This window comes from Xenopus tropicalis, chromosome 4 (genome assembly GCF_000004195.4).
Source record: "Xenopus tropicalis strain Nigerian chromosome 4, UCB_Xtro_10.0, whole genome shotgun sequence".
In the NCBI taxonomy this organism is placed as follows: Eukaryota; Metazoa; Chordata; class Amphibia; order Anura; family Pipidae; genus Xenopus; species Xenopus tropicalis.
Window position 1 is genome coordinate 57932703 of NC_030680.2, and position 26545 is coordinate 57959247.

Genomic DNA, 26545 nt, shown 5'->3' on the forward strand with positions numbered 1-26545 from the left:
CAGGATGGAGGGAGGTGGGCGGAGGGAGTAGGGAGCAGGATAGAGAAAGTATGCTGCAGCCTGGAACAATCGCTTACACATAGGGAGATTACTAAGAGCTTTACTAGGAGAGGCACGATAAAGAATCTTCAGTAACACAGAGGTTTTGGACTGGGGAGGGAGCAGGATACATTGTCACTTTGCACACAAATGTCCTACAATGGACACCGTATGGTTGCCTGCAGAGCACGTCACTGAAGAAGAGGGCTGCGTGTGCATGGTGCGGAGTATGCTAGGTTGCCCACTACTCTTTCAGCTGTACCGAGCCTCCAGGTAGCCAGTCCTTGCCTTGCAAACAGAGACTACTTGAATTGGTGAGGTTTGGACTAAAAGCTGTAGAGTGTGGAATTTTGTAGGAAGTTACTGACAACAAAGGGTTTCAGGAGGCTTGAACTTGTCTGTTATTGTATCAGTTAAGGGTAATAGTGTGACTATGTAACAGGTTGCTGGTATTCACAGAACCCCATGGGAGGTGAAGAGGAATAATAACTGATGTGCGTGGTAGTCCCTAGGTGCCTGAGAAACATCTGCTGCTGAGCCAGGTGACATAATCCCTAGGCCAGTGCCATGCCTTTTTGGTACAGTGCCACCCGACGTTGATTTACCTCTTTCTAAAGGCACTAGACATGAGGGTGACTGGGGATGACATGGACGGCTTTGAGGGAGAAGCATCTAGCACATCTATGGTATCAGGGGCTAGTAGCCCATACCAGCCCACCACTGAACCAGTGATGCAAGGTCGGGGACTTCGGAGCATACGCTGCGACTTGGCTTATATTCGCTCTCTCTTCGGGATACTGAAATGCATTCAAGTGGTGAGTAATTGCAAGAAAGTTGTGTGTGTGTGTACATGGATTTGGTATAATAATCGAAGGCTATAAGACAATCAATCAACTGCCTTTCCATTGTTTTGCTAATTCTCCCAGGATCCACTGACAGCCAAGATCTAGGAGCTGCTGTTAAGTAACAGGTGGACAGGTGCAGGTTGGACATCACTGCTTTAAAGTGACACTGACAATAAAAAACTACTCTTCAAATTATGAATGTACATTAAAAGTTGCCTATAAGTTATGTTGATGTTTTTTTTTATTGATTGGGCTACTTTTGTAAGTAATTGTTACTTGAAGTACCTAAACCTGACTGTTTTGCCAACCTGACCGTCCCTTCTCAGCCTGTCAGTTATAGCTTCTAATACTGTCTACTGCTGCACAAATGTGGCAGCCCCCTAAGTCTGATGTCCCATAGAGTGTTGGTCGCCTGCGATAGATCTCTGCTATTGCAGGTGACTAACCTCTATGAAATGCCTTTCCACTGGCAGGAGGAAACTGTGCGCAACTTCAGAAAACCAAAGCGATGCAAAGGCAATTCCACTGGTGGCTCCTATTGTTGCTGGTGGAAAGGCATTTTGGAGCGGTTAGTTGCCTGCGATAGCAGAGATCTATCACGGGTGACTAACACGCTCCGTGGGACATAAGTCTAATAGAGCAACATGGGGATCTCATAGGTAATGTAAAAACATCAGAAAATATTTTGATGGCAAATTTTAGAAAGCTCATGCAAAGACTATGTTAATTGCCTGTTAAAAAAACAGTAATTTCAGGTGTCAGTATCTCTTGCATGTTAAAATTTGAATTGTTCCCACAGAGATTGCTTACAGTTAGCAATTGTTGATTAGACAGGGTAACATTAAACACAAAGAACAGACAAGAGAACTGTTAATTTGTTATAGTCACATTCAGCATTCATGTACTGACATTACTGCTCCTTTAAAGGACAAGGAAAGTGATTTACCATTGGGGAAAGCCAATACGTTAGGTTAGTGACTGCAATCACTGGAGGTGCCTAACTAAATCAGGTTTGGGAACCAGGGCAATGCAAATTAGTTGCAGTTAGGCGATTTAATTGCAGTGTTATAAGCAGCCCAAAACAGTAGCATGATTTAGCACTCCATGACTTGCATTCTAGTCACCTGTAGTTAGTTTTGCAAGAGCTTGTTAGGATTGTTACCTGGAAATGTGGTGATAACATGACGTACAATAACAATTATATACTGTTGCTCAGATGATTTGATGGTTTCAGTATCCGTCTTGCTATTTAAATATGATTTTAGATGCAGGCTGGTACACAGCTTCTCACTCACGCCTCACCTTTTACATGACCTGTTTTCACGTACCAGGCCAAATTATTGTCTGACATTCTTGGTACTGTTTATTTCTCTGCCTTTCTGAGAATGATATTGATGTAGCATCCCAGCTATGTAAAAGATGTGCTGTTTTGAATGCAAACAATGTTTTGGGATATACTCTATCTATTAGCAGGCATTTTTACCTGTACACACAAATGGGATCACCTGTATACATTTAATAAGCGATTTACTTAGTGAGAGCACTTATGTACAAGATTCTAAATAGGGCTGCTTATTGCTGCTACAGCTGTATTGGATTTAAGAGTCTCTTAAATTCATGGTACATATTCAACAATATCGTTATGTTTTTTAGCTGCTGTCTGTCCTCCGGCTAATGTCACTAATAATGTAACAATAAACCACAGGCATTTTATATCTAAAGGTTAACACAACCTAGGATGAAAGTTTGGGCATGTGAATGTATGGCTGCATAAAGGTGAGGGCAGGAATGTGCAGTGCCAGCTGTACCTGCATCTGCTACATGCCCAGTCTTGCTCTCTGGAATGAGCACAATATTCAGTGATTGTCAGGGTCTCAGCAGTGCATGTTTAAGGCTCCAGCACCACATGGGGGTGGAACCAAGGACAGAGGGTGCCAATAAGGTATGTATTAAACTTATGGAGTGCCTCTGTGCATGCAAGTATATATACCAAGGAATAGTAACGCGTGGTACAACTTTTATAGTAGGCTTTACATGCCTATAACAACTGTATATAAGAACTAATTTAGAACATGTGGTGAAATTTTATAACAATGTAGATAAGAAATAGGCCATATTGAGGATTGCTGGGAATTGTTCTGCTAGATCTTACTATATGTACGGGCAAATGTTTCCTATGCCTGTTCTACCACCAGATAAGTGTGGAATAGAACTATGAAAAAATAGATCAGATAAGTCCAAAGTTTTGTCCTATATTTAGGGGGCGGGGAAATCTATTTCAATCTTATACATACTTGTATCCTCTTCAGCCAAGGGCCGCAGTCATTTTTTAATTTTTTTTTTACATTTATAAAATATTTTTTTTGTATTGAAGGTGTGGGCAGAAGTGGGGCTGTCTTCATTATTTATAAAAATCAAAATGATGGCGGCACGTGGAATAACTGCAAAACAGAGACAAGTCTCTATGGTTAATTAGTGACAAACAACAACATTTAGGTGTTCGTGCCCAATGCTGAGCATTGGGGCACTTTCTTGAGTCAAAGCCAGGGTGTGCACGTGAAACTTGTTAGTAGTATATTCATTATTTATAAGCAAAGGCTGTACTGGCTTGTTTTTTAAATTAAATTCCAGCTCCTTCATGCTGAGAAAGAAGTGACACAAGAAGGACCAGGTGGAATTAACAAGCTTTTGTTTTGGTGGCACAATGGGTTTATTGGTTAGCAATACTGCTTTAAGGCAGCCTCCACCCAAAAAAGGGTTTTTGCATAATGAAAGAAAATGTCATTTTAAGGCACTTAAATTCTAGTGGTTTTAACTTTATTTGTAATTACAATAAGCAGTATTAGTTTCTCTCTTGTTTTTCTGGTTCTGAAACAATGTAGTAGACATCTCCAGGTTTTTAATTTAATTAGAAGGTTTCAATTTGTTCTGCAACATTGTTTCAGGAGGCAGAACCAGTAATGTAAGAATGTAAGCAGTCAGACAGGTATTGCTTTTAATAACAATTACAATTTACAAATAGTTTTAAAACCAATGGAAATGTTGTATTAATGTATATTGAAAAGTTACTTTTTTCATAATGCACATTTTTTGGAGGGTAGAGTAGCCCTTTAGAGCACATGGGTCCTGATTCAATTTCAACGTTATCAGGACCTACAAAAGTTTCTCCTATATTCCCCCCCGCGCGTCTGCCTTGGGTTCCTTCAAAAATATAAAGTTAATTTAATTGGATCCAGTTAAATTGACACTATCTTTGAATGTGGTAGGGACCTAAGGCTAATGTGTCACGTTTTTATGATGTTCAGGCACCCTTGAAGGTGCCCAACCAAATGTTCAATCCTGCCTGATCAACGAGACGACTGATATCCAAGGCTTTTACCAATATTGGTCCCTCATTTCCCACCATACACACACTGTTATTTTACGAAACTTGTTTTGTACAATAATATCTGTGTGTGTATGGCCACATATAGTGAACTAGGTTCATATACAAATAATACAGCTACGACTTGCTCATTTTCCATGTTTCATTAGATAGCATTTGTTAATATTTCTGGGTAATTTCTGTTAATTACTCTGGAATATTTTTATGCTACTTTAGAATGGTATTTTTCTCATGGCCTTAATGTAAAAAGTTTCAGACTTTCTGAAAGTATTTTGCTCATGTATGTCAATATTTCTTCAGATTTTAAAGGCACACCACTATTTAGATCTTAGTGGTTTTGCTCCGCTGTGAGTTGCACTATTTGGTACATTTTCTATTTTTCCCTCCGTGTGACCGGTTTTGATTGGCACACATATTGCAGGTATGGCTAGAAGCTCCTAGACACCAGTGTTATCATCAGAGGGTATTTGAACCCTCTTTGAAGTTAACAACTTTTATGCACAGCAGAAGCCACCGATTTGGCAGATTAAAGGGGTTTAGGTTTTTTTTTCATGTTTTAATGGTTGTGGTCACACCCTGTGCATAAATGGTTTGAAAGGCACACCTAATATACCTTTTCTTCATGCTTTCATTCAAACATGATGGGGTGCTTTAGGAATAGTGAAACTGAAAAGATGTTGACCATTAATGAACTTCTTTAGCAGCTGTCTCTTTTGCCAAAGTGAACATTTTGCTCCTACAGACTTAAATAATGCTCAGTTTTCTAATATTTGCTTTTAATTAAGCACTTCCTTAATCCTAGGGTACCCTGCTCAGGCACTTGGATTTCATTTGTTTTTTTGAGTAACCAGAGAAGATTTTGATTGGCTACACGGATTAGCCATTCCTTACAGAAAAAGTTGCTCCTTTCCAAAAAACAACCAAAAAGTCAGGATTATTTTGGTATGAACATGAATCTTTAAATTAACTTGTTGGATGTTATAGAATTGCCATTTCCTAACAACTTTTCACTTTGTCCATTTTTAGAGTTTTAGAATTATTTGCTTTTCTCTTCTGACTCTTTCCAGTTTTGAAATCGGGATCACTGACTGTTTTATTATTATTGTTACTTTTATTGATTAGATTTCTTTTCAAGCCCTTATTCATATTCCAGTCTCGCATTCAAAGCACTGCCTGGTTGCTAGGGTAATTTGGACTTTAGCAACCAAATAGCTGCTGAAATGCCAAACTGGAGGGCTGCTGAACAAAAAGGTAAACAATTCAAAAGCCACAAATAAAAAAATAACATTCTTTCAGGACAGCACTCTCTACATCATACTAAAAGTTAATGTAAAGGTGAACAGCCCCTTTAACCTTCTGGCAGTCAGTGCTTGAATAGAAGGTTTTACTGACCTTGATCATGCTAGTGAATCTGTAGGATAAAGTCCATAACCTGAATTCCAGATCCAGCAGGCTCGATCATATGACCATATGAATTTTGCACATTTAATGCTGTTCAGTTTGTCAGATTTCTATTCCTATAAACAATACTGAGGTTCTGTTATTCTATGGACCCCACATCACATGGAACCTTTCTATGTATTGACTGGTCAGATGTCTTCTGTCAATACTGTACTGCAATGTGTGTGTTCTTTAGCAGCCTAAACAACCAGATCTTTTTTATTCTTCACTATAATTAACTTGTTCTGTTAACTAGGTTTTGGCTTTTATATTGGAGTCTAAAGGCTAAACCATTCTGGAGATTTTGATCAGATTTTGTGGGTCAGATTTGCTTCCATGAGTTTTTTTCAATCAATTCCATTATATTTTAACCCATTCAACTACATTTGACTTGTGTGATGCATTCTGTTAACCCCAAACAAACCTACAAAACCTTAGCTTAGGTACTCTTAAAATATATAAAAAAAAAGCATCCATACAGCACAGAGCATGCACAAACAACTTGAAGGAGATGGCCAGGTGTGGAGACTTATGGAAGTTCATGGGTCCATAAACCCCCTAGATTTGTACAGTTGCCTCATAACAAAAGTACAAAATATATCCTAATAATCATTTATTGTGAAGGAAACAGGGATTTGTTTTCCTTTAACATATGGCATAGAGCAACACTGCTTTTCTGTAAAGTGAGTTTATTTGCAACATACCACGTGTTTGTGGGCTGGAATGTTAAGATGTCCCAGCAGTTTATGGACTTCTTCAACAGGCTGGGTACAATAAATCAATTTGGGCAGACACAGCAAAGCTTCTTGTATTTGCATCTACATATATGAGTGGATGCTACCACACAGTATGCTTTGACGCTTAATCTGTTCAAAGAAAAGTGCATTTTTATCATAACTTTATTCCACTGGAAGCATTTATTTTTATATTGCACAGCAGAACAAAAGCTGCTTCTGGTGTCCTTTGGGGGATTGAAAGCACAGTGGGAATTGTCTGAGATAATAAAGTTACCAGTGTTAAGGGAAAACCATTCTTACTGGGCCAGTTAAAAACATTGCTTACATTTCAAATGTTTTAAAGAACAACCCTGTTCTAAATATAAATAATGCTGATGTGTATTTGCATTATATTCTCCTGCCCCAGTTGACATTTTGTTTTTGTGATCACTGCAATTGAACAGCCAGCAGAGGAGGAGGGTGATCATTTGTTTGGTGAAGCTACCAATTGTTGGCTTTCCATTGTAGAACTATGAATATATAGCAGTTAGTTCTTTTTTGAGGCCTTTGAGCCTCCTTAATCCTCATTATTCTCTGCCTGTGGCAGCCTAAGCCAATTTTGTTGTTTCCTGGTTATGTTTAGTGAAGTTTGCAAGCCGAGCATTCAAGCCCCCCCAAGTGCTGCATCATTGGACTGTACCCTGCAAAGGATTTATAGAATCATTATCCCTTTTATGATTTTAGTGCATGTTTTCTGCTCTTAAAGGAGAATGCAAGTCAAAATTTAAAAAGCATACTGCCCAATACTCCTCCTATTGTTTAGTAAAAACGCCCCACTTTTGGCTCACCTAATCAAATATTTACTCAGTCACACTTACTTCACATTTTCTAAATCAGGTAGCCATCTCTAAAAAGGTATTCTCCCTTCCTTTCCCTCCTTGCTTCATACTGCACATGTGTTTCATTCCCTCCCCCCCCCCTTTGGCAGATCCGCTTCTGATTGGCTGGTGGGCATGTGTAGCTCAGAACAGGAGACAGGATCAAGTTACACTCATGCTCAGAGAATAGGAAGGCTGCCGCTGGCAGCCTACAGGAAGGACAGAGAGATTTCAGTGATGTCACTGTAGTCTTCACACTGCTGTAGGCTGCCAGCACCATATCTCAGAGAAGCAAGCAGGGATCTGGGAATTTAGATATGCAGTAAGTACTTTAAAAGAATGCCTTTAGACTTACTTTTAATTTATATTAACCTTTCATTGTCCTTTAAGGAAAAATATACCCCTCTTTTAGACATGAGCTCATTCACTTGGGTTTAGATAGAAAAGGTGCATAAATTGTTAAACATAAATAAATGAAATTCCCCTGCTTTCCTAAAAATCTCTCTATCACCCTCTATGGAAAGCAGAGGGAGTTTAAGTCCCAGAATCTATCACTTTACCATGGAATAAGGTGAGGAAGCATTACAATGTCAGCCTAAGCAAAGTTGGGAAGTGGTTCAGAGTAACATGGTTTCCTTTAAGGGTTGGCACCTTTTTGGGCAGGGGGCAGTGCGAATTACATGGGCAGCATGGGCATCACCAAGGGCATGGAATGACATCCGGAATGGTGCTATAACATGGCATGGCTGATAGCCTTAAAACAGGGTTGTCTAGGTCAAAATCAGACAGGTGGCAATCCTTTTTCCTTTAAATCTATGGAATTGTGCATATCTGTGTAATATAAATAAATTCATAAATAAAATACATATACACTGTACAGTATATGTACTTGGGTTTTTTTAAGCCCAGACAGTGTTTACAGTATGTACCTCTTCTACATAATGGGCTTGTGGGATATATTTCCCCTTTAACTCTGCCAGTTTTGATAGCCTGAAAAATGTGTGCCCTTGATAGAGGTCACTTTGAAATTACATTCTGCTGTTGTAGGTAGAAACTATTTCTCTTATACATTCTCACTGTGATAATAGTGCATAGTGAAACTTTTATAAACAGGAGGTTCTGCTTTAGAAATAATTTTTCAGCTGTACTATATTTTACTACTAGATAGATTTTGATAAATAAAACAAATGTTTTTATTTTATTAACACATTTACATGAATTAATTTAGATTTTTAACCTGTTATTCAGTCAGTTACAAAAGTATGAATACATGGCTTTGGATGGTGGTTAGTAAAGGTCAGTGTTTGATCCACGTATTTCTGATGTTTACATTATGTTTCTAATAGGTAAAGTCAAAAAGTAGCAACCTGCAGTGTTTGCTCTAGGTCTTATACACTGTAGCAGGAAGTGTTCATTAATTGGTACAAATGAAAACATTTTGGTAGATTTGGGTTCCTTGACAGGAGCTAACTAACATGAATTCATGGAGTTCAGATTTTGCTGTGGTTTGTAGTTGCCGGTTATTTGTAGGACATCTATTTGTGTGCTACAGGCTTACAGGGGATGTTTCTCCACCGTTGTAAAAACGCATGCATAGACAAGACCATTCAGTTTTTTTAGAATGCATTTTTGTGCCAATATCCCCTCCATATGTGCTCACAGCAGCGTTGATTCTGGGGCTGCTGGAGCCGAGGCAGCAGCCCAATGCTGCCCTCCCGCTCCGCGTTTAGAACTTTAGCGTCGGAGCAGGTCCAGAGGGGACCACATCTCTAGTGCAGAGAGAGCTATTGCTCTAGCAGAGCCAATTGCAGAGAGCGCTATTGCTTAGCAAAGCTGAGTTTTCCTTTTAAAACGGAAATTCGGCTCCTAAAGACAGTCCTGCAGGCAACTGGAAAACCAAAGGGATGCACAGGCATTTCCCTTTATTGCTGGTGGAAAGGTTTTTGGGGAGATTAGTTGACCACGGTAGTAGAGATTTATTGTGGGTGACTAATCTCCTGTGGGACATTAGCCTTTAAGGAAAAGACAATATACAATCACAGGGGGTTGCCAAAATGTTAAGCACCCCGCAGTGATTATAATAACTCACCTGAAACCCTGGGCCAGTGTTCCTGTTTACTGAAAAATGTACCGGCCTGGGGTACTTCTGTATAAGTGCCATACCACAATCTTTCTCTACATGAACACACAGACCGGAATGTAGATAAGATAGTGGCATGGCTCTCTTACAGTTGTACCCCTTGCCAGTGCAGTATTCAGTGAGTAAAAGGGATGGAATAAATAAATAGTAATGGAAGTGATTACAATAACTGGGGGTGCTTGACATTTGGCACCCCCCAGTGATTAACCCTTTTTCTTTATGGTAAAAAAAAACGAAAAAAACAATTGACAGCAGGTAGGTGAGTTCTGGAGGTCACCGGCAGAATAAAGAGTGCTTATTTTGCTTGCAGCAGCGTAGATTGACAACTGGTTGTTTTCTGCTCGACCATTAGTTCAAAAACTTTTTTACTGGGAAGTTCTCTTACTTTAGTGTCCCTGTATGCTATTCAGGCACACATATCCATAATTCAGCCATAAAACAAAACTGCAAGCGCTGTAACAAAAAAATAAATTCCATTTGCAAGAATAAATAGGCTTGTGGTTTAACTGGGGGAAGAGCAGCCCAGACGGAGGAATGTGTTTTTGGATCTGGTCACGAGTTAACGTCCCGTTTCCTTTTCTGCTGACAAACTGTGCATCTCTCGCTCCTGATGTTGAAATTCCAGAGAATGCTGCCTTAACTTGGTGATTTTTATTTGTCAGCAAGTGCTTTATTTTATATTTCCACTTACAAGTATATTTGTACATCCCTCTTGTTTTACTTCATCAGTAATGACTGCCATTAGTTTCATTTGGCTTTACCAGTGCTAAAGAATTTGTGTGGTTTGATCCCTGATGGATTCAGCGCCAACATGATGCCCTGCCTCTGGATTTTCTTTTAATGGTAAAAATGTACAATATTTATTTCTAAATGTCTGAAGTCAGCAGATTAGCTGTAATGTATGTACAATAGGAAGAATCCCCCAGCCATTACACAGCTGTCTCATCTCCCACCAGCTCCTGCATGAAGGCCTAGATGCAGCACTAGTTGTAGTATCTATATCAGGAGTATATGTCTGATTAAATAATCAGAGGTGCCGAGTGACACTTTTATAATATAAGCCAATTCTGTTCAACTTCTGTGGTACCGAGGGCCGGAATTTTTCTGGCCTACATGGCAGAGAATGGAAGTAATGTTAGACCACTTCCCTTTTATAAACCACACCTACTTCAAACCACACCCATGTTATCACAGGAGCTTTTAAGACCATACCCGTAGTGCAGCAAAAACCCAAATGGTTGGTGCTCATTGCAGGGATATTACCCTTCATTCATATATGAAAGAAGTTTAATATATTATATTAAGCCACACCCTTAAATCAATATGCCTCTTCCTCCATTGTGGATAGCACAGCAACCCCCAGCACATTACACACCTTAGGGACCATATAATGGCTATTTCCAAATGGCAACAAACTCCCAGAACAAAACCCTGCCAGGTTCAACTGCCACAGGCAGCATAGGGCAGGCAGAGTATGGCACCCACAGGCAGCATAGGGCAGGCAGAGTATGGCACACACAGGCAGGGTAGGGCAGGCAGAGTATGGCAAACACAGACAGCATAGGGCATGCAGAGTATGGCACACACAGACAGCATAGGGCAAGCAGTACATACAGTGACGCAATGCTCACACTGCTCCTACAGTCTGTCTGAACAGGTGAACAATGTGAGCGCATACTGTCTGAACCTGAGTTGTGAACAATGCAGTGTTTACAGGTGTAAACGATACAGGGGTTTACAGTCTGAATCTGAATTGTGAACAATGCAGGGGGCAGTTAATCTTAATACTGATACCATTTAAAACTTACACAAAGGTAAGCAGTAACAACAGGCAGACAGTTGTGGGGCGGCGGGGCGGCACCAGTCAGACAGTGATGATATAGGCGGTTAAGTTATATGCAGGGGCTACCAGCAGTTGACACCAGACCCACCTGAAAGCCGATATAAGACCTTTTTAGGCCTGATAAGATCAGCAGATAACACTAAGTAAGTCCAAGTGGCTACCTAAAGCCTTACTAGGGTAGATAGAGAGGTAGAAGGTGAAACTAGCTTGTTCTAGGAACAAGAGCTAGACAGGCTAGCTAGTAAGGACAGTTTGGGTCCCCACAAGGAGTCAGATTTTGGGGTAAAGCTCTAGTGGTGATTGTACACCAGATAGGGATTGTGGGCATGTAGGATTAGGTTAACGGCCTTGCAGAAGAGCTGTAGAGAGAGAGCTGTGTGAAGATTGGGCACTGTAAGGAGACAGGCGCCCTTGAGGCTTCAAGGGAGATATGCTGTGTACAGTGACTCATACTTGTGAAACTTATAGCAAGTTTCCTGGTTGGTTTACTCCAGTCTGCCTGTCCTGCAATTTGAGAAGCCTGCTATAAACTGAATATTTTGTTCAACACATTTTATTGTGGTCATGCCTGCTGTTCTTAGTAAAAGGTAGAGCTGGGCGGTATGACCAAAAATTTATATCACTGTATTTTTCAAAATTATATCGGTGTCACGGTATTTGACCGTATTTTTTTTTTTCATGCATGATTAGGTGTTAACCCCATTTCCTAATAAATTAGAGAATAATTACTGCAGTATTGAAAATCAGAGTCAGACAAGCGAAGGATCGGCAACAGAAAGTCGTAAGGTAAATCAGGCAGGCTTAGTTTCCCAGGCAAGGCCGCAGACAACATAGCACAGGAGGAGGCGTTTGATAGCTTTAAATACCCCCCACGCATGCGCAGAACCGGCGCTGTCAGCGCGTCGCGGACGTGCACGCTTTGACATGTACGTGTGCCTTGACGCACGCGCACCTGGACGCGCGTGCGCACACGCACCTGGACGCGCGTGCGCACACGCACCTGGACGCGCGTGCGCACACGCAAGGAGGCGCAAGAGACCGGGCCGCACGGGTGAGTACCCTGACACCCCGGTATTGCGGTATCTGAAAAATGAATATAGTTTTTAAAAAAAACACCGGTATTCGGTATTAAACGGTATATCGCCCAGCCCTAGTAAAAGGCCTTCACTGGTCCAGGCAAGAGAAGGTAACAACCCCGGGTACCTATTTAACACCCAGGCCGGTGGAATGCCTTCAGGTGCAGGCACATAAATAAACTTTTTTGTAGCTTAGGGGTGGATTCTCAGCCTGTATTTATCCACAGGCTAAGAATCAGCCATGTCTGGCTGGAGCCTAAAGGGGGACATATACAGGCAGATTTCAGCTGCAGATTCGGGTCCTTCAGACCAATTTGGCAGCTTATCTGCCCATGTATGGACACCTCCGACAGACCTACCTGACATCTTGCCTAAAATTGGAGAGATCTCGATCAGGCAGGTCTGATTTCCATCCGATCGGCGATTGAATCAGCTCATTGAATTGCTCTTCAACCCGACAACGTCTATGCCCGCCGTTGTAAATTGATCGTTTGGCCACAGGTGGCATTAGCCCCATATTGCCTGCCTTAGGTGGACACATCGGGAGAAGATCTGCTCATTTGGCAACCTTGCTAAATGAACAGATCTTAATGTGTATGGCCACCTGAAAGTTGTAGGCCCATTTTGCTTAAAAAAGGCAGAGTTTGAGTATTTTCTTCTCCTGTGTAGCTGAATTTGTTTAAACAAAGTAGCAGATAAAAACACATGCAAATGATTATCTCTTTACCTTTCCATATCAGCTCAGCTTTTAGTAATTTACTAAAGGACCACTGCCCACAGGCAGATAACATCTTATTATGTTTTGTGTGCATGGTTAAACTGGGATGGAATTAATGGTTTTGGAAACCTTTATATAAGCGCTGTCCAACTGGCCATACGGCCTATGTACCATATTCTACCTGCCCTATGTTGCCTGTGTGTGCCATACTCTGCTTGCCCTATGCTGCCTTTGTGTGTGCCATACTCTGCTTGCCCTATGCTGCCTGTGTGTGCCATACTCTGCCTGCCCTATGCTGCATGTGTGTGCCATACTCTGCCTGCCCTATGCTGCATGTGTGTGCCATACTCTGCCTGTCCTATGCTGCCTGTGTATGCCATACTCTGCCTGTCCTATGCTGCCTGTGTATGCCATACTCTGCCTGCCCTATGCTGCCTGTGTGTGCCATACTCTGCCTGCCCTATGCTGCATGTGTGTGCCATACTCTGCCTGCCCTATGCTGCCTGTGTATGCCATACTCTGCCTGCCCTATGCTGCCTGTGGGAGGTGAACCTGGCAGGGGTTTGCTCTGGGAGTTGATAGCATTTGGAAATAGTTATTATATGGTCCCTAATTATGTGCTGGGGTTGCTGTGCTATCCACAGTGCAGGAGGAGGAATATGTATTTTAAAATGTGGCTTAATATGACATAATAAACTTATTTCAAATATGAATGGTGATATCCCTGCAGTGAGCACCAACCATTTGGGTTTTTGCTGCGCTACTACCATTAATGTGGGTATGGTCTTTAAAGCTCTTGTGATAACATGGATGTTGTTTAAAAGTGGGTGTGGTTTATAAAAGGGGAGTGGTCAAAACTGGCTTCCATTATCAACCCTCCACCATGTAGGCCACAGTTGAACAGCACTGACTTATATCCTATAGAGTTTCATATGACAGATTTTCCCCCACCCTTTCTCTTCTGCACTTCTTTGTGGTTTTTAGTGTCAGATGAAGACACTACTCTTTATGTATTAATCTGTACTAAGGTCTGTCTGGTCAAAGCAGAGTTAACTCTGTCTTATGGGCTTTGGGAGAGGCAAACAGATGGGTTGTTTAACACCTCCTGCTCCCTCCATTGTGGGCTTGGGGTAATTATCAGCATGGGAAGGAATCCTATAATTATATCAGAAACATATCATTTGTGTGCCTACTAACTCTTGAGTTCCTGCATTTTATACAAATGCTTCCTATAGTACGGTAATATGGTTAAACGTTAAGTGATTTACCAGCCCTTCAGACCGACAAAGGGTTATGCAAGCAAGTCTGTGCTCTGGTTTATATATAGACTTACTGGGGCATAGCAATGTATCCAAAAGCAATATTTTTTGGGAAAACACAAGGGCTTGATTCCTTAGTAAACCCTGCAAATTATTTTCTAGTGACTGGTACTCTGAGGGGCATATTTAGTAAAGGTAGAGAAAAAAATAATTTTCCCTTATTAGTGTGGAAAAAACATTTTTTCTTTCTAATATCTCCTCATGAAAAACCTGTTACAGTTATGCGATTGCTTATCTAGTAACTTGATATCCATAAAGCTCCAAATTATAGGAAAACCACCTACATTTTAAGCAAATAATTCTAATTTTTTTTTCTTCTATTAAATTATTTTCTTCTTTAATAAAACAGTACTTTATGGTAACTAAACTGCATGAATCCATAGACAAAACAATCCAGTTGTAATATGTTTTAGTCATATTAAAGGTGCCCATGTATGGGCACCCCCGACAGGCCTCCCCAACTATATCTGATCTTAAAATTGAGCAGATATCGATCAAGCAGGTTTGATTTTCCATTGGATTGGTTCATTAATGTGGTCCTCTCTCCAATGGGTCCTATTCCCGTTATTGTAATTTGATTGTCTGGCCCTAGGCTCAGTTTACTGGATTACTTCTATATCACCCACCTTAGGTGAACATATCGGTGGAAAGATCCACTAGTTTGGTGACCTCGCCAAACAAACCTTTAGGTATGGTGATACAAATTATGGGGAAAAGGTTACCAAGGTTACAAGCATTCAAGGTAATACATCCCAAACAAATAGGTGTACCAAATTGGTAACATTTCTCGGTACAAAATGCACCTTAGAACTGTTTAAAGGAGAACTAACCCTAAAAATTAATATGACTAGAAAGGCTGTTTTTAAATGCTGAACTTACAGCCTCAGCTTAAAGAGTCAGCATCTCAATAGCAACAATGACATGCTCAGTGTGCTCTGCTGGGTATCTGTTGAGAAGATCAGCTTAGGGGTTGTTGCAAATAATCAAGTAAACAAATTGTTACATTATTTAATTTTTATGCCAGTTGCAGTGGTTTCATAGCTTCCATCCACGAAAAATCTGTATTATTTATTAAAGGACAAGGAAAGTGTAAATGAGATTACAAGTCCAGGGAAAGCTGTACCTCATTGCGCCTGCCAGTGCCCTAGTGGCATAATCAGTTTCGCAGAGACCAAGAGACATGCGCAATGGTGTTAGCAATCTGGGAGAGGTAAATGAGACAAATTAAATTAGCAATTTTGTAAAAGCAGCCTTTCCTTGTCCTTTAAACAGCCTTATATTTTAACACTTATCTTCTATATTTACGGTAAGCCTAAACTCAGATAACTGACAGCAGCCAGAGCATGTGCAGTGAATCAGGAGAAAAGAAGATGGGGAGCTACTGGGGCACTTGGAACAGATCTTCCCTGCTAAGGGGCTGTGGGTGCCTTGGGGTACAGAAGCCCAAAACATAATGTGCACCATTTCTACCCTATTTCTTTGATAAGCTTTAGTTCTTGTTAGTTTGTTTACACAGAGTTTATTATCTATATTTGAACAAATTAGCATGTTGATAAAGAGAGGGAGTTCAGTGAAAAACAAGACTGTTTTCCATTAGTGCTTTATGGCAACAAATTACAACACCAAGGAGAGGCACCTATCATAGCTAAATTGTTTCCTTCTACTTGAGGTGCAGACTAATAGAACGCTGCTTGGGTCATGTTTGGGTCATGTGCATAATGGGTACGTTTCTGAGCTCCACTCATTATGTACACGCATCTTCCCAACATGGCTGTCCGCACAGGAAGCTCCCTTCCTAGTGTGGGTGAAATAGTGCTTGCTATGGTCATTTTCTGCAAAAAATAGTATGGTTTTACCCAAGCCAGGCCCTATTAGCCCTCTCCTCCGGTAGGGGAAACAATTTTGCTTTGACAAGAGCCCTTTAAAAGAACAGGTTGAATACATTTTCAACACAAGTCCTATTTATGTTGCTTATGTTAATCACTTTACTGTCTTTCTGCCATTGCATTTATGATTCTAAAGAACGTAATTTGGCTTACAACTGTTGCAGCTTTATGTTGTTGCAGATGATTTATGTATATACAATATGCAGAATCTAAGCACCAGTACACAATGTGTTTTTTCAATTACAGCAGATTGGTTATCCCTATGTTCTTGATTCAGTACTGTTATTCCACTGAAGTGCAACTACTCTTAGGGGCTGATTTACTAACCCACGAATCCGACCCGAATTGGAAAAGTTCCGACTTAAAAACGAACATTTTGCGACTTTTTCGTATGTTTTGCGATTTTTTCGGATTCTGTACGAATTTTCCGTTACCAATACGATTTTTGCGTAAAAACGCGAGTTTTTCGTATCCATTACGAAAGTTGCGTAAAAAGTTGCGCATTTTTCATAGCGTTAAAACTTACGCGAAAAATGCGCAACTTTTCGCGTAAGTTTTAACGCTACGCAAAATGCGCAACTTTTTACGCAACTTTCGTAATGGATAGGAAAACTCGCGTTTTTACGCAAAAATCGTATTGGATCCGAAAAATTCGTAAAGAATCCGAAAAAATCGCAAAACATACGAAAAAATCGCAAAGTACCGATCATTACGAAAAAAACGCAATCGGACTCCATTCGACCCGTTCGTGGGTAAGTAAATCAGCCCCTTAGCATGCATTGTACTTAAATGGATTATATGTTTTCTTAATTTTTGGGTGTATACCTTATATAGTGGTGAAATAACAAGGTTGTTTATTTTGAAGATGGGTGTGCCTCATTTTGTTGTGCTTAGTTAGTAAAACTATCATTTAGTCTTGTGACTAATCAAGGGTTTACTACCTGTCCTATTGTTACCTGCGGTATTATTTAATAGATTAAGGAACAGTGTTCGGCCATTGGTCATTTTATATTGTTATATTTTGGTTTTAAAAAGTAGAAAGTTTGACATCTATTAAGCGCCAAAAAATCAGAAAAACATAAATGTAAAACTTCGACTTTTAAAAGCTTGTGAGTTCATGTAAAAATCAATGGAAGCTGTCCTAGGCAAAATGTATGCTTGTTTTTATTTTAGTCTGTAGACCAATTAAAAATGATGGGTAGAATATTCATTTGATGTTTTTTATATTAGAATATTTTAATAAATAAGCAAGCATTAACATTTAGGTCAGGGGAATCGAAGAAGTACTTTCACTTTGGTTCATGGTTAACTTTAGTTCATCTTTTCGCTGTCCCTTATTTGGCTGTGATCTTCACTAATGTTGCTGCTTTAACCAAAGTAGGCAGAACAGGGTTCTTTTTATAAAAGGCTATGTTGGTTTATCTTTGGGAGAAGATTTGTCAAACATTGCTGTTACTTGCGTGTACTTCACTGGGCATTGGCTGGAAGCAAAAAAAGAAAATACAACAGCTTAGAAATCTACATTTTCTTACTAAACAGATGAACTACAGGAGAATTTATACCAGCAAAAGAAAAGTGAACCTTATTAGACTGATGTCTAGGCACAGTTTTGTTTTCATTTTTTTTTTGCCCATGTCTATAACGCTAAATTGTCAACCTGACCCTCTCTATATATTGGCAAACACCACAAGTGTATGCTTAATACCTTAAAGCATCTCCATACCAAAATATAGTAAATGAGATGAAACTCGAAACTATCTATAATCAAACTGTCAACATATAATACTAGAAGGACCATTACATGTACCTTCCAATTATATTTCGCAGAAGGTGGTACATAGGTTATACACTGCCGCACTGGCATCATTTTAAATTCTGTGCTACCCGGTGCCACTCTCTCTTCCTAAAGGTGGCATCCAACCTTAAATCTGTTCTCCTTCTATGTAATTAGCCCAATTTATTTTTTTAGTGGTAGAGAAAAATGGCAAACAACATGAGTTCTTTCACTAACACTTTCGCCTATGCTCATACAGTAACATTTTAAGACAACACAAAACCATTAGTTGTTTTCATGGCTGATTGGCTGCCAGCCCAGAATAAATGATTCTCAAATATAAAGCCCTCTCTCTCAAAAGGGAAGGTGACAAGATCCTTGGAAGGCACAGTACATACAAAGGATTCTAGTGCACTGTGTTGTTTCTCCAAATGAATGTGTAAGCCATGATAAAGTTTAGATATATTGTCACATAATAGCAAAAATCTTCCAGCAGAAATTACAAATGATCATGTTCCTCTTTTTTGCTTATTACTCTCTCCTTTACTCCCTAAAATACCTAAATTGTATTATCATCCTCTATTAATACCGTTGCCAATATACTAAATAGCATTTTATACAGGATGTTCACTCACATTAACTCCTTCCCCAGAGAAGTTTATAGTATAAATTCCCTAAAAGTCCCACTCTAGGGTTTGGCAAATGAGAGCTCCCCCCCCCCACACACATACACCATTTACTCTAACTTGACTTGTACCTTATACTTTCTTTGACACAATATGTAGGAGGTCAGGGGGAGCTCCACTACTTTCCCTGGGGCATCAGGTGTGGGCAAACTCTGACCCAGGGTATTTCCTGTGTTTAATGAAGGTGGGCACATGGGCAGTACAGTAATTTAGACCAAAGACATTACTTATAGAAAACAGAAAGATGCAGATACAGGAAAGCACCCAGAAAGAGTATGTGCCTGGTTTAAGTCGTTAACTATTAGTCACTGGCGGGTGTCGAACAGATGCCCCATAAAATGTGACTCTAAAACCAGACTCCAGAGCTGCAAGGTAACAATATTGACCACTGTGGGTTTTCTTTTTTAATTGCTCATAGTATAGGTTGATACTGTTTTTTGTAGTGGCTTCTGTATAATATGTTCTCAATTTACTTTACAGGTCCTGTCTCTCTTTGCATTCATCAGCATTGAGACTATCATGGAGTGTTCGCCTTGTGAAGGCCTCTACTTTTTTGAGTTTGTCAGCTGCAGTGCATTTGTGGTCACTGGGGTTCTTCTGTTCCTATTCAGTTTTAGTCTGCACACCAGGATCCCTCACATTAACTGGAGCATGACTGTGAGTACTAATGTTGCTTGTGTACTTAGGTGGCTATGATGATGATAACCTCAAGGCATGATGAGCATAAAGAGGTTATCCCAGATCTATATATTCCTCTTAATACATATCTTAAAGGGGTTGTTCAAAATAAAAAAAAAAATAGGAAGCAATTGTAAAAAAAAAAAAGTCTTTATTTTTGTGTTATTGTCAGAAGAAAACTGAGCTGATAAAAGTGTTTGAAAGATGAACAACTCCTTTAAAGAGCCCATCTGACTAGCACATGGGGTCTATCTTGTCCTATACAAATATGTTCAGCAGATGTGATATTTATGTTTGATATGAAAGTTGATACAACAACATTACAGGAGAACTAAATCCCAAGAATACTTTTTGCCCATTTAGTTTTGTTTCAGCACCTCAGCACAGTGTTCTCCTTAATCCTATATTTAAGCCATTTCTATAACCATCAGACAAAATCTCCTACAAAGTTAAAGTGGTGTTATTTGTCAAGATGTGTATTTTGATTTAGTCTAGAATTTGACAATTTTTGACACAATTTCTTGGCACTACAGAATTTAGTAATAGTGGGTGAAGTTTTATTCTGTTGTCTGTTTCTATTGTGTATGTATGTATAACTTTTATATTTATAAAGCGCCACAAGGGTACGCAGCACTGTACAATCTTACAAAATTACACACTGGGAGGACAAGTGTTATAATAAATAAATACAATAAATATATAAATGCACAGTGCCATGTGGTATGAGACACAGTAGGAAGGAGGTCCCTGCCCCGTAGAGCTTACAATCTAAGGGGTTGGGTAACATACAGGCACAAATTGGAAGGTAAGAGTGTGTGGGTATTGTTGCATAGGAAATATAGGACAATTCTTTTTTTCCCCCATTTTGGAATATGTGAAATAGCAGAAAAAGGATGTATTAGGTTTATTAGGAAGTTTTGTGCAGCCTTGGCAGGCCTTGCAAGGAAAATTAGGGTTTTTTTTAGTTGAAGTATTCCTTCAAAGTAGATGTTTTTCTTATACAAGTTCAGTATTTCCATTAAAATCTAATAGAAGGAAAAGACAGTGGTTTCAGCAATTTTTCGTAAGGTGTTACTGCTACCACCATTTTTTTTAAATGCATGTATAAAACCTCTCAAAATATTTGCATAAATTTGCTGAATGTCTTAAGTGTTGCACCCATTCTTGGGCATCATGGCTACCAACTTAAAACTGGACTTCTAGAACATTTTAGATCCTAGACTCACTGCACATGGACCATGATACAATGACAGTGCGAAGACATGCAGACGTGCTGCCTTGATTGATGACAAGGATAACTGCACTCCAGTTCTTTCAGTAGCAAACACCGCTTATACATGTTTACCAGAACACTGCCCCAGATACACAGCACCTGAAAAGGGGGTAGGCCATGAGTATTTAATAGGTCACAAGCTCACTGCAGCTAGTATTTATGACACTGCTTCTAATTTACTTTTTAAAAAAAAGTTTGAATTCTAAGAGTAGAACTTCATTTTTTCACTGTACTAGCCCAGTGTTAACAATACAAGTACATTTTGCCAATACCTGGTATTAGAGTAACATACTTCCTAGTAGGTTAATAATCAGCTATGGCAGTTCTCAGTTTCACTTTTACTGTGTTTATTTATATTTGAGTTTTGCTGGTCTGTGGCAATAGAAGAGTTAAGAACGCAGAGCCTGAAATAGGCTCAGAAAATCTGCTGACTTGGTTCTCCCATTGTCAGCTGAAACTGAAGTGCCCAGTCCCTGTGATGTGGGCTTTTATTTTGATGTTTTTGCTGGAATGAGAGTGTAATATTGCCTTTGTTGCCTGCAGATAGACATGTGATTGAAACCATGTGCCGGCTGCAGCCCCTAGGAACACACACAGAGGTGCACACCAAGCAGGATTTGCACTGCTCCATTCCTTTCACATTCTCCTTTTCACAGCAGAGGAATCAGGAACACTTTCCATGTTAGAGTGAGACAAGGACTATTAATCAAAAAACTAATTATATATATATATATATATATATATATATATATATATATATATATATATATTATACTATATATACATTTTAAATATTTATAAAGCAAGAGAGAGAGAAATGCTTTTTTAACAACTTACTTGCTACAGATAGTGCCAACCACAAAGCCTGCTCTCAATGGCCTGACTGCCAGCGCTGTATGTTTTAGGTTTTTGTGTTGCTCTTTGAGCACAGCAAGATCTAAATAGCAGCTATTTGTCACGGCTACTGAATGCCAGAACATCCACTATTTGGCATTGAGCAAAGGGATCTGCCCCCATTTTGAACAATCCTTCACATTTTTAAGAGGAGTATCGTACACAGTTTTACTATCTCTGACAGTATCTATGCAGGTTTACTACATTTGCATGTCTTTTTCCTCATGGTTTTAACTGTATTCTACACTGCTGCACCACTCAATTTGGTCTACTTCTGAAAGTTTTGCATAAGCCTCTATTACCTGTCCCAGGGATCCCTTGCAGCTGCCCTGAGCTATATACATGTGCAATTGTGTAGATTGGAATTTAGATATGAAAAGCAGAACTTTTGCTCTACTGCTAAGGCACCCAGTCTGGGGCTGCAGCAAAAATCCCAGGACAGAAATAATATGGCAGCACAGCACTCACTAAAATAGTACTCTAGTCCAGTGTATTTGTCAGCACAGATCTGAAACTAAGGGGTTCAGCCCTTTAAGATATATAAAATATATGTATATATATATATATTGGGTCTATTCCATAAACAATTCATTGGAAGACATTATCTAAAACTGGTGCAAATGATATTACTACCAACGTTTATATGTTTAGAGGTACTTCCATGAAATGATAGATAAAGGGAAAGCTCACCCTTTCTTTTTTTTTTTTATATAAACATATGCAAGTTTGTGTGTATAGGTGCATAAACACTATTTGAAATATACAGGTATGGGACCAGAATATTTATCACTTGGGGATATAAGGAAAAGGGATCTGTCCATAATTTGGATCTCCATACTTCTGTTAAAAAATCATTAAAACAATAAAGACTTACAAAAAAAAAAAATAATAATAATTGAAACATAAAATAAGCCCAATAGGATTGTTCTGCCTCCAATAAGGATTAATTATATCTTAGTTGGGATCAAGTACAAGGTACTGTTTTATTATTATAGAGAGAAAGGAAATAATTTTTTAAAAAATAATGGGTTTATTAATAATGGATCCTATACCAGTATATTACGCAGTATAGAATATATCTGTTTTTTATACAAACATACTTGATTCCTCAGGTTATCTGCCCATTTTTTCGCTGTGACTTTTTCCATTCCATGCAGTCTCTTTTTTGCAGCTATTAGTGCCTCCAGTTGTGTTTGTGGAAAAAACCTTAAAAAAAATGTCATTCATCACTAGTCGCAGGGACCATTTCCAAAAACGTTCAAAAACATATATATTGGAGTGTATAACACTGTATATAACTGTTTGGTTTTTTTTTAGGACCTGGGGAACACAATTATAAGTGCTTTGTTTTTCTTCATTGCTTCTGTGATTCTGGCTTCCTTGAACCACAAATCTGGGGCAGAAATTTCTGCAGCGGTAAGAAAGTACTCATACTCGTGTTTTGTGCCAATATGCTTTTTGGTTTGTTTGAGGCTTATACATATAACGCCTTACATGATAATCACATGCATTGTGTGTCTCTGTAACACTCCTACCTCTCTATTCCCAATCCATTTAACCTGGGCTGGTGGCGCACACAGGGCAGTTTCTCTGATTTAGTTTTTCAGCCCCAGAAAATTGCCTTAAGGGCCTCATTGTAATAGGACCCACATAACACTGCCAGTACCGGCAGCTGCAGATGGATAAGGCACCATTAATTGTTATTGATGGAAGTGCTACCTCCATAATATTGAACACATTATCTAAATATGTAATAGGTAATTAAACATACTTATTTGTAGTCCTGTTTCCACATATATATGTATATATTCACCAGTTTTCCTTAATAACTGAGCCACACAATGTTATTTTGGAATTATTACAGTTGTGCCAGTCTTATATCAATACCAGTTAATTAGTTACAGGGGCAGAGGAAGTAATCATTTATATTGGGAAAGGGTGCGGAAATGTATGGAAATAGTGCCAGAGCATTAAATGGGTCATACTACACAGTTTATGCTGAGTTCCACTGCCCTCTGCTGGTACTTCACTATAAAAGGTACACTTATTTAGTATTATTGTAGTATTTTGTTACTTTAAACATGGATTCTTTACTTTTAGGGAGCTGCCTTCTCAGCTTGTCTTGCTCAAAGCACCACAGTGTAAAGTCAGTACATACAAATAAAGAGCTACACAATTAGTATCTTTTGGAGTGGTCAAAACACATGGGGTAACTCTATAACCAACAGAGCATATAACCTGCATACACTCACATGTGCAAACCATGTATGTTGCTATAACCATGTTTCATTAGTGTAGCTATAATTTAGACAGAGCATTCTAAACTCATCAGTGATGGTTTTTGCTGCGAGTCACATTTTTAGTACAATGTTGTAATTTGAGACAATGCTTTGTAGAAGTATGCAGAGTGCATTAAAGGTTAATGTGATTTTCTTTTTCTCAAGGTATTTGGCTTCCTAGCCACTCTTTCCTATGCCATTAATGCTGCCTTGGCACTTAGAAAGTGGAAAGCTGGTAACAGATCACAGAATATTCGTCAGACAAGTGATTACATTCGAGCCCGCAGTGAATCCCGTGATGTAGACTGCCGCCCTGAAATGTAGCGCCTAGAGAGGACTCTGCACACATAAATCTCAATTAAATGGCCTCCTGCCCAACTGGTCTGGTTGTTTTTTAAGGGTCAGACAACCAGAAGATTTAACCCTGGGCCGAAAGTTCAGTGGTTTAAAAGAGGAGCATCCCTTCATGAATTGTTATGACATTTACTGGATACACTTCATGTTCTACAAATGGAAGGTTCCATGTTACAACTTCTCTGTGTGTCCCGCTTTGGGCAATCCTAAAACATTTTGTTATATATTTGGGGACAATTTCATAATCTATATTTGGGAACAATTTCATAATATCTAAGTAACGCAAGTTGATTTTAACATTCCCAAAAATATGTTATGTGGAAGTTATTTATTGATTGGTGCAATTATTAGCAACAAGGACATTTTTGTAAGGATTGTAGTTCTCTATGGGTCCAGTATGGGTTTAAATCAGAGGAAAAGCTGCACTCTGATTATTTTAAAGGCAATTAAAGATACAAAAAATGTTTGCTTTTAGGAATGTTCACTTGCAGAGGGTTGCTGTGCGACAGTACCCATGGTTGTGCAAGTTATGTTGCCACGAGGGGCCACAACTTTTCTATTGAGTTTCCTATTGAGTTTGTGATCATATCTGGATTTGCCCTCATTCGTGGGAATTAGGAATTGTCAAGGCCATCTGTGTGCTAATGCAGTCAATAACAAAAGGAGATGATCCGCCAGAAAACTGTACCCTATAAGTCAGTGAATGTTAACAACTAGAGGCATAGACTGTGTGTGGAGCAGAATTGTACAGCGACTAGTGATTAGCAAATCTCTTTGCCAGGTTTTGCACACAAAAAAAGCCCATAGACTTCAGTGGGTGCAAAAAAAAAAAGTTGTGCAGAAGTCGCTGTAAAGAAACACCCATTGACTTTAATGTGTTACTCAAATTTGCGCCGTTTTGCAGATATTTCCAGGTAGCAAAACGGGACAGATTCACTCATCACTAACAGTGACCGTGTGCAAGTATGACTTTGCATACATTCATTTGTTTGGAAATGTACTTAGAATTAAGACTGGGAATTAAGTTTTATCACTAATTTTACAACATAATATTTTTAATCATTGTTGAAACTTTATGTGAAATGAAAAAGTGACACTAATTTTAGTTATGGTCTTTAATTGTAAATCCCTCTTTAATTAGAAAGTAATTTGCGTGCAATCTATTGGTAAGGGTATTTGCAGCTATATTGCCTCTCCTGGCTGGGCGTGCTCCATAGACAGCAATTTTAGTGATCGTAAAGCACATGCTTTTGCTGTTGGGACTATGCATTGGCCATGGAGGGTGATATACTAGGTAAGAGAAAGTAAATAGTAAGGTAAAAATCACTTTAACTTAATTATGCAGGGTTGTTGTTTTAATTTAACCATTTGAGAAAATAACCCATTTCAGAGCTGTGCGTTGTACAATATAAGGCAATAAAACTGTTACAATCTCCCTGAGGGGGGGCGAAACTGAAGAAGGCTGTTTCATCAAATTCTTAATTTATTTAAAAACCCTCCCGTGGTCTTTGAATAAGGAAATCGTATGTGTTTTTTTTATATAATATAAATGAAAACATATATTTGTTTTGTACTTTAAAGTCATGACTTTAGGGATTAGGTTACAGCTGCATCCCCTTAAAGATTTTTTTAATTTGGTGTATCACTTGTATTAGCAATATATCACACCACAGAATATATATGCAATGTATAATCCCCACCACATGATTGAGACTGATTTCACCTTCAACACTTAGGGGCATATTCATTAACATTGGAGACAAATATTACTAGTGATGCTGCTCATAGCAACCAATCAGATTTTTGCTCTTGTTTTTTTAACTTGTAGGTGACCCTTCAAATATTATTACTGATTGGTTGCTATGGGCAACATCACCGTTGATGTTTGTTTCTAGCACTGATGATGATCATCAGTGCAAAGGTAGTTTCAAGGAGAAGTTGGTTGCCTTTTTAGGAAGTGCGGCGGAAATAAACTAGTTAAGGTGGCCATACACGAGCAGATCCGCTTGCTTGGCGATGTCGCCAAGCGAGCGGATCTTCCCCCGATATCCCCACCTACGGGTGAGCGATATCGGGGACCATTTAGGTAAAAAAAATAATAATGGGGCCAGACGATCGGATTATGTGGGCGGCAATGGGGCAGTCGGATCGGGGACCGCATCAACGAGCCGATGCGGTCCCCGATCCGACCAGATTTTCTAACCTGGCCGATCGAGATCTGGCCAATTTCAGGCCAGATATCGGTCGGCCAGGCCGCTCTGCTCTCCCCATACACGGGCCGATTAGCTGCCAAATCGGTCCAAGGGACCGATATCGGCAGCT

At 39.4% G+C, this 26545-nt stretch overlaps 1 protein-coding gene across 1 annotated transcript; it reads left to right on the forward strand.

The window, feature by feature from the left end:
* cmtm4 (CKLF-like MARVEL transmembrane domain containing 4) lies at positions 1-25680 on the forward strand. Its single transcript, XM_002933649.5, has 4 exons — positions 1-854; positions 19226-19402; positions 22908-23006; positions 24035-25680. Exons 1-4 carry the CDS (start codon positions 666-668, stop codon positions 24191-24193), a joined length of 624 nt encoding a protein of 207 aa, XP_002933695.1. The 5' UTR covers positions 1-665; the 3' UTR covers positions 24194-25680.
* Positions 25681-26545: the final 865 nt, after the last annotated feature.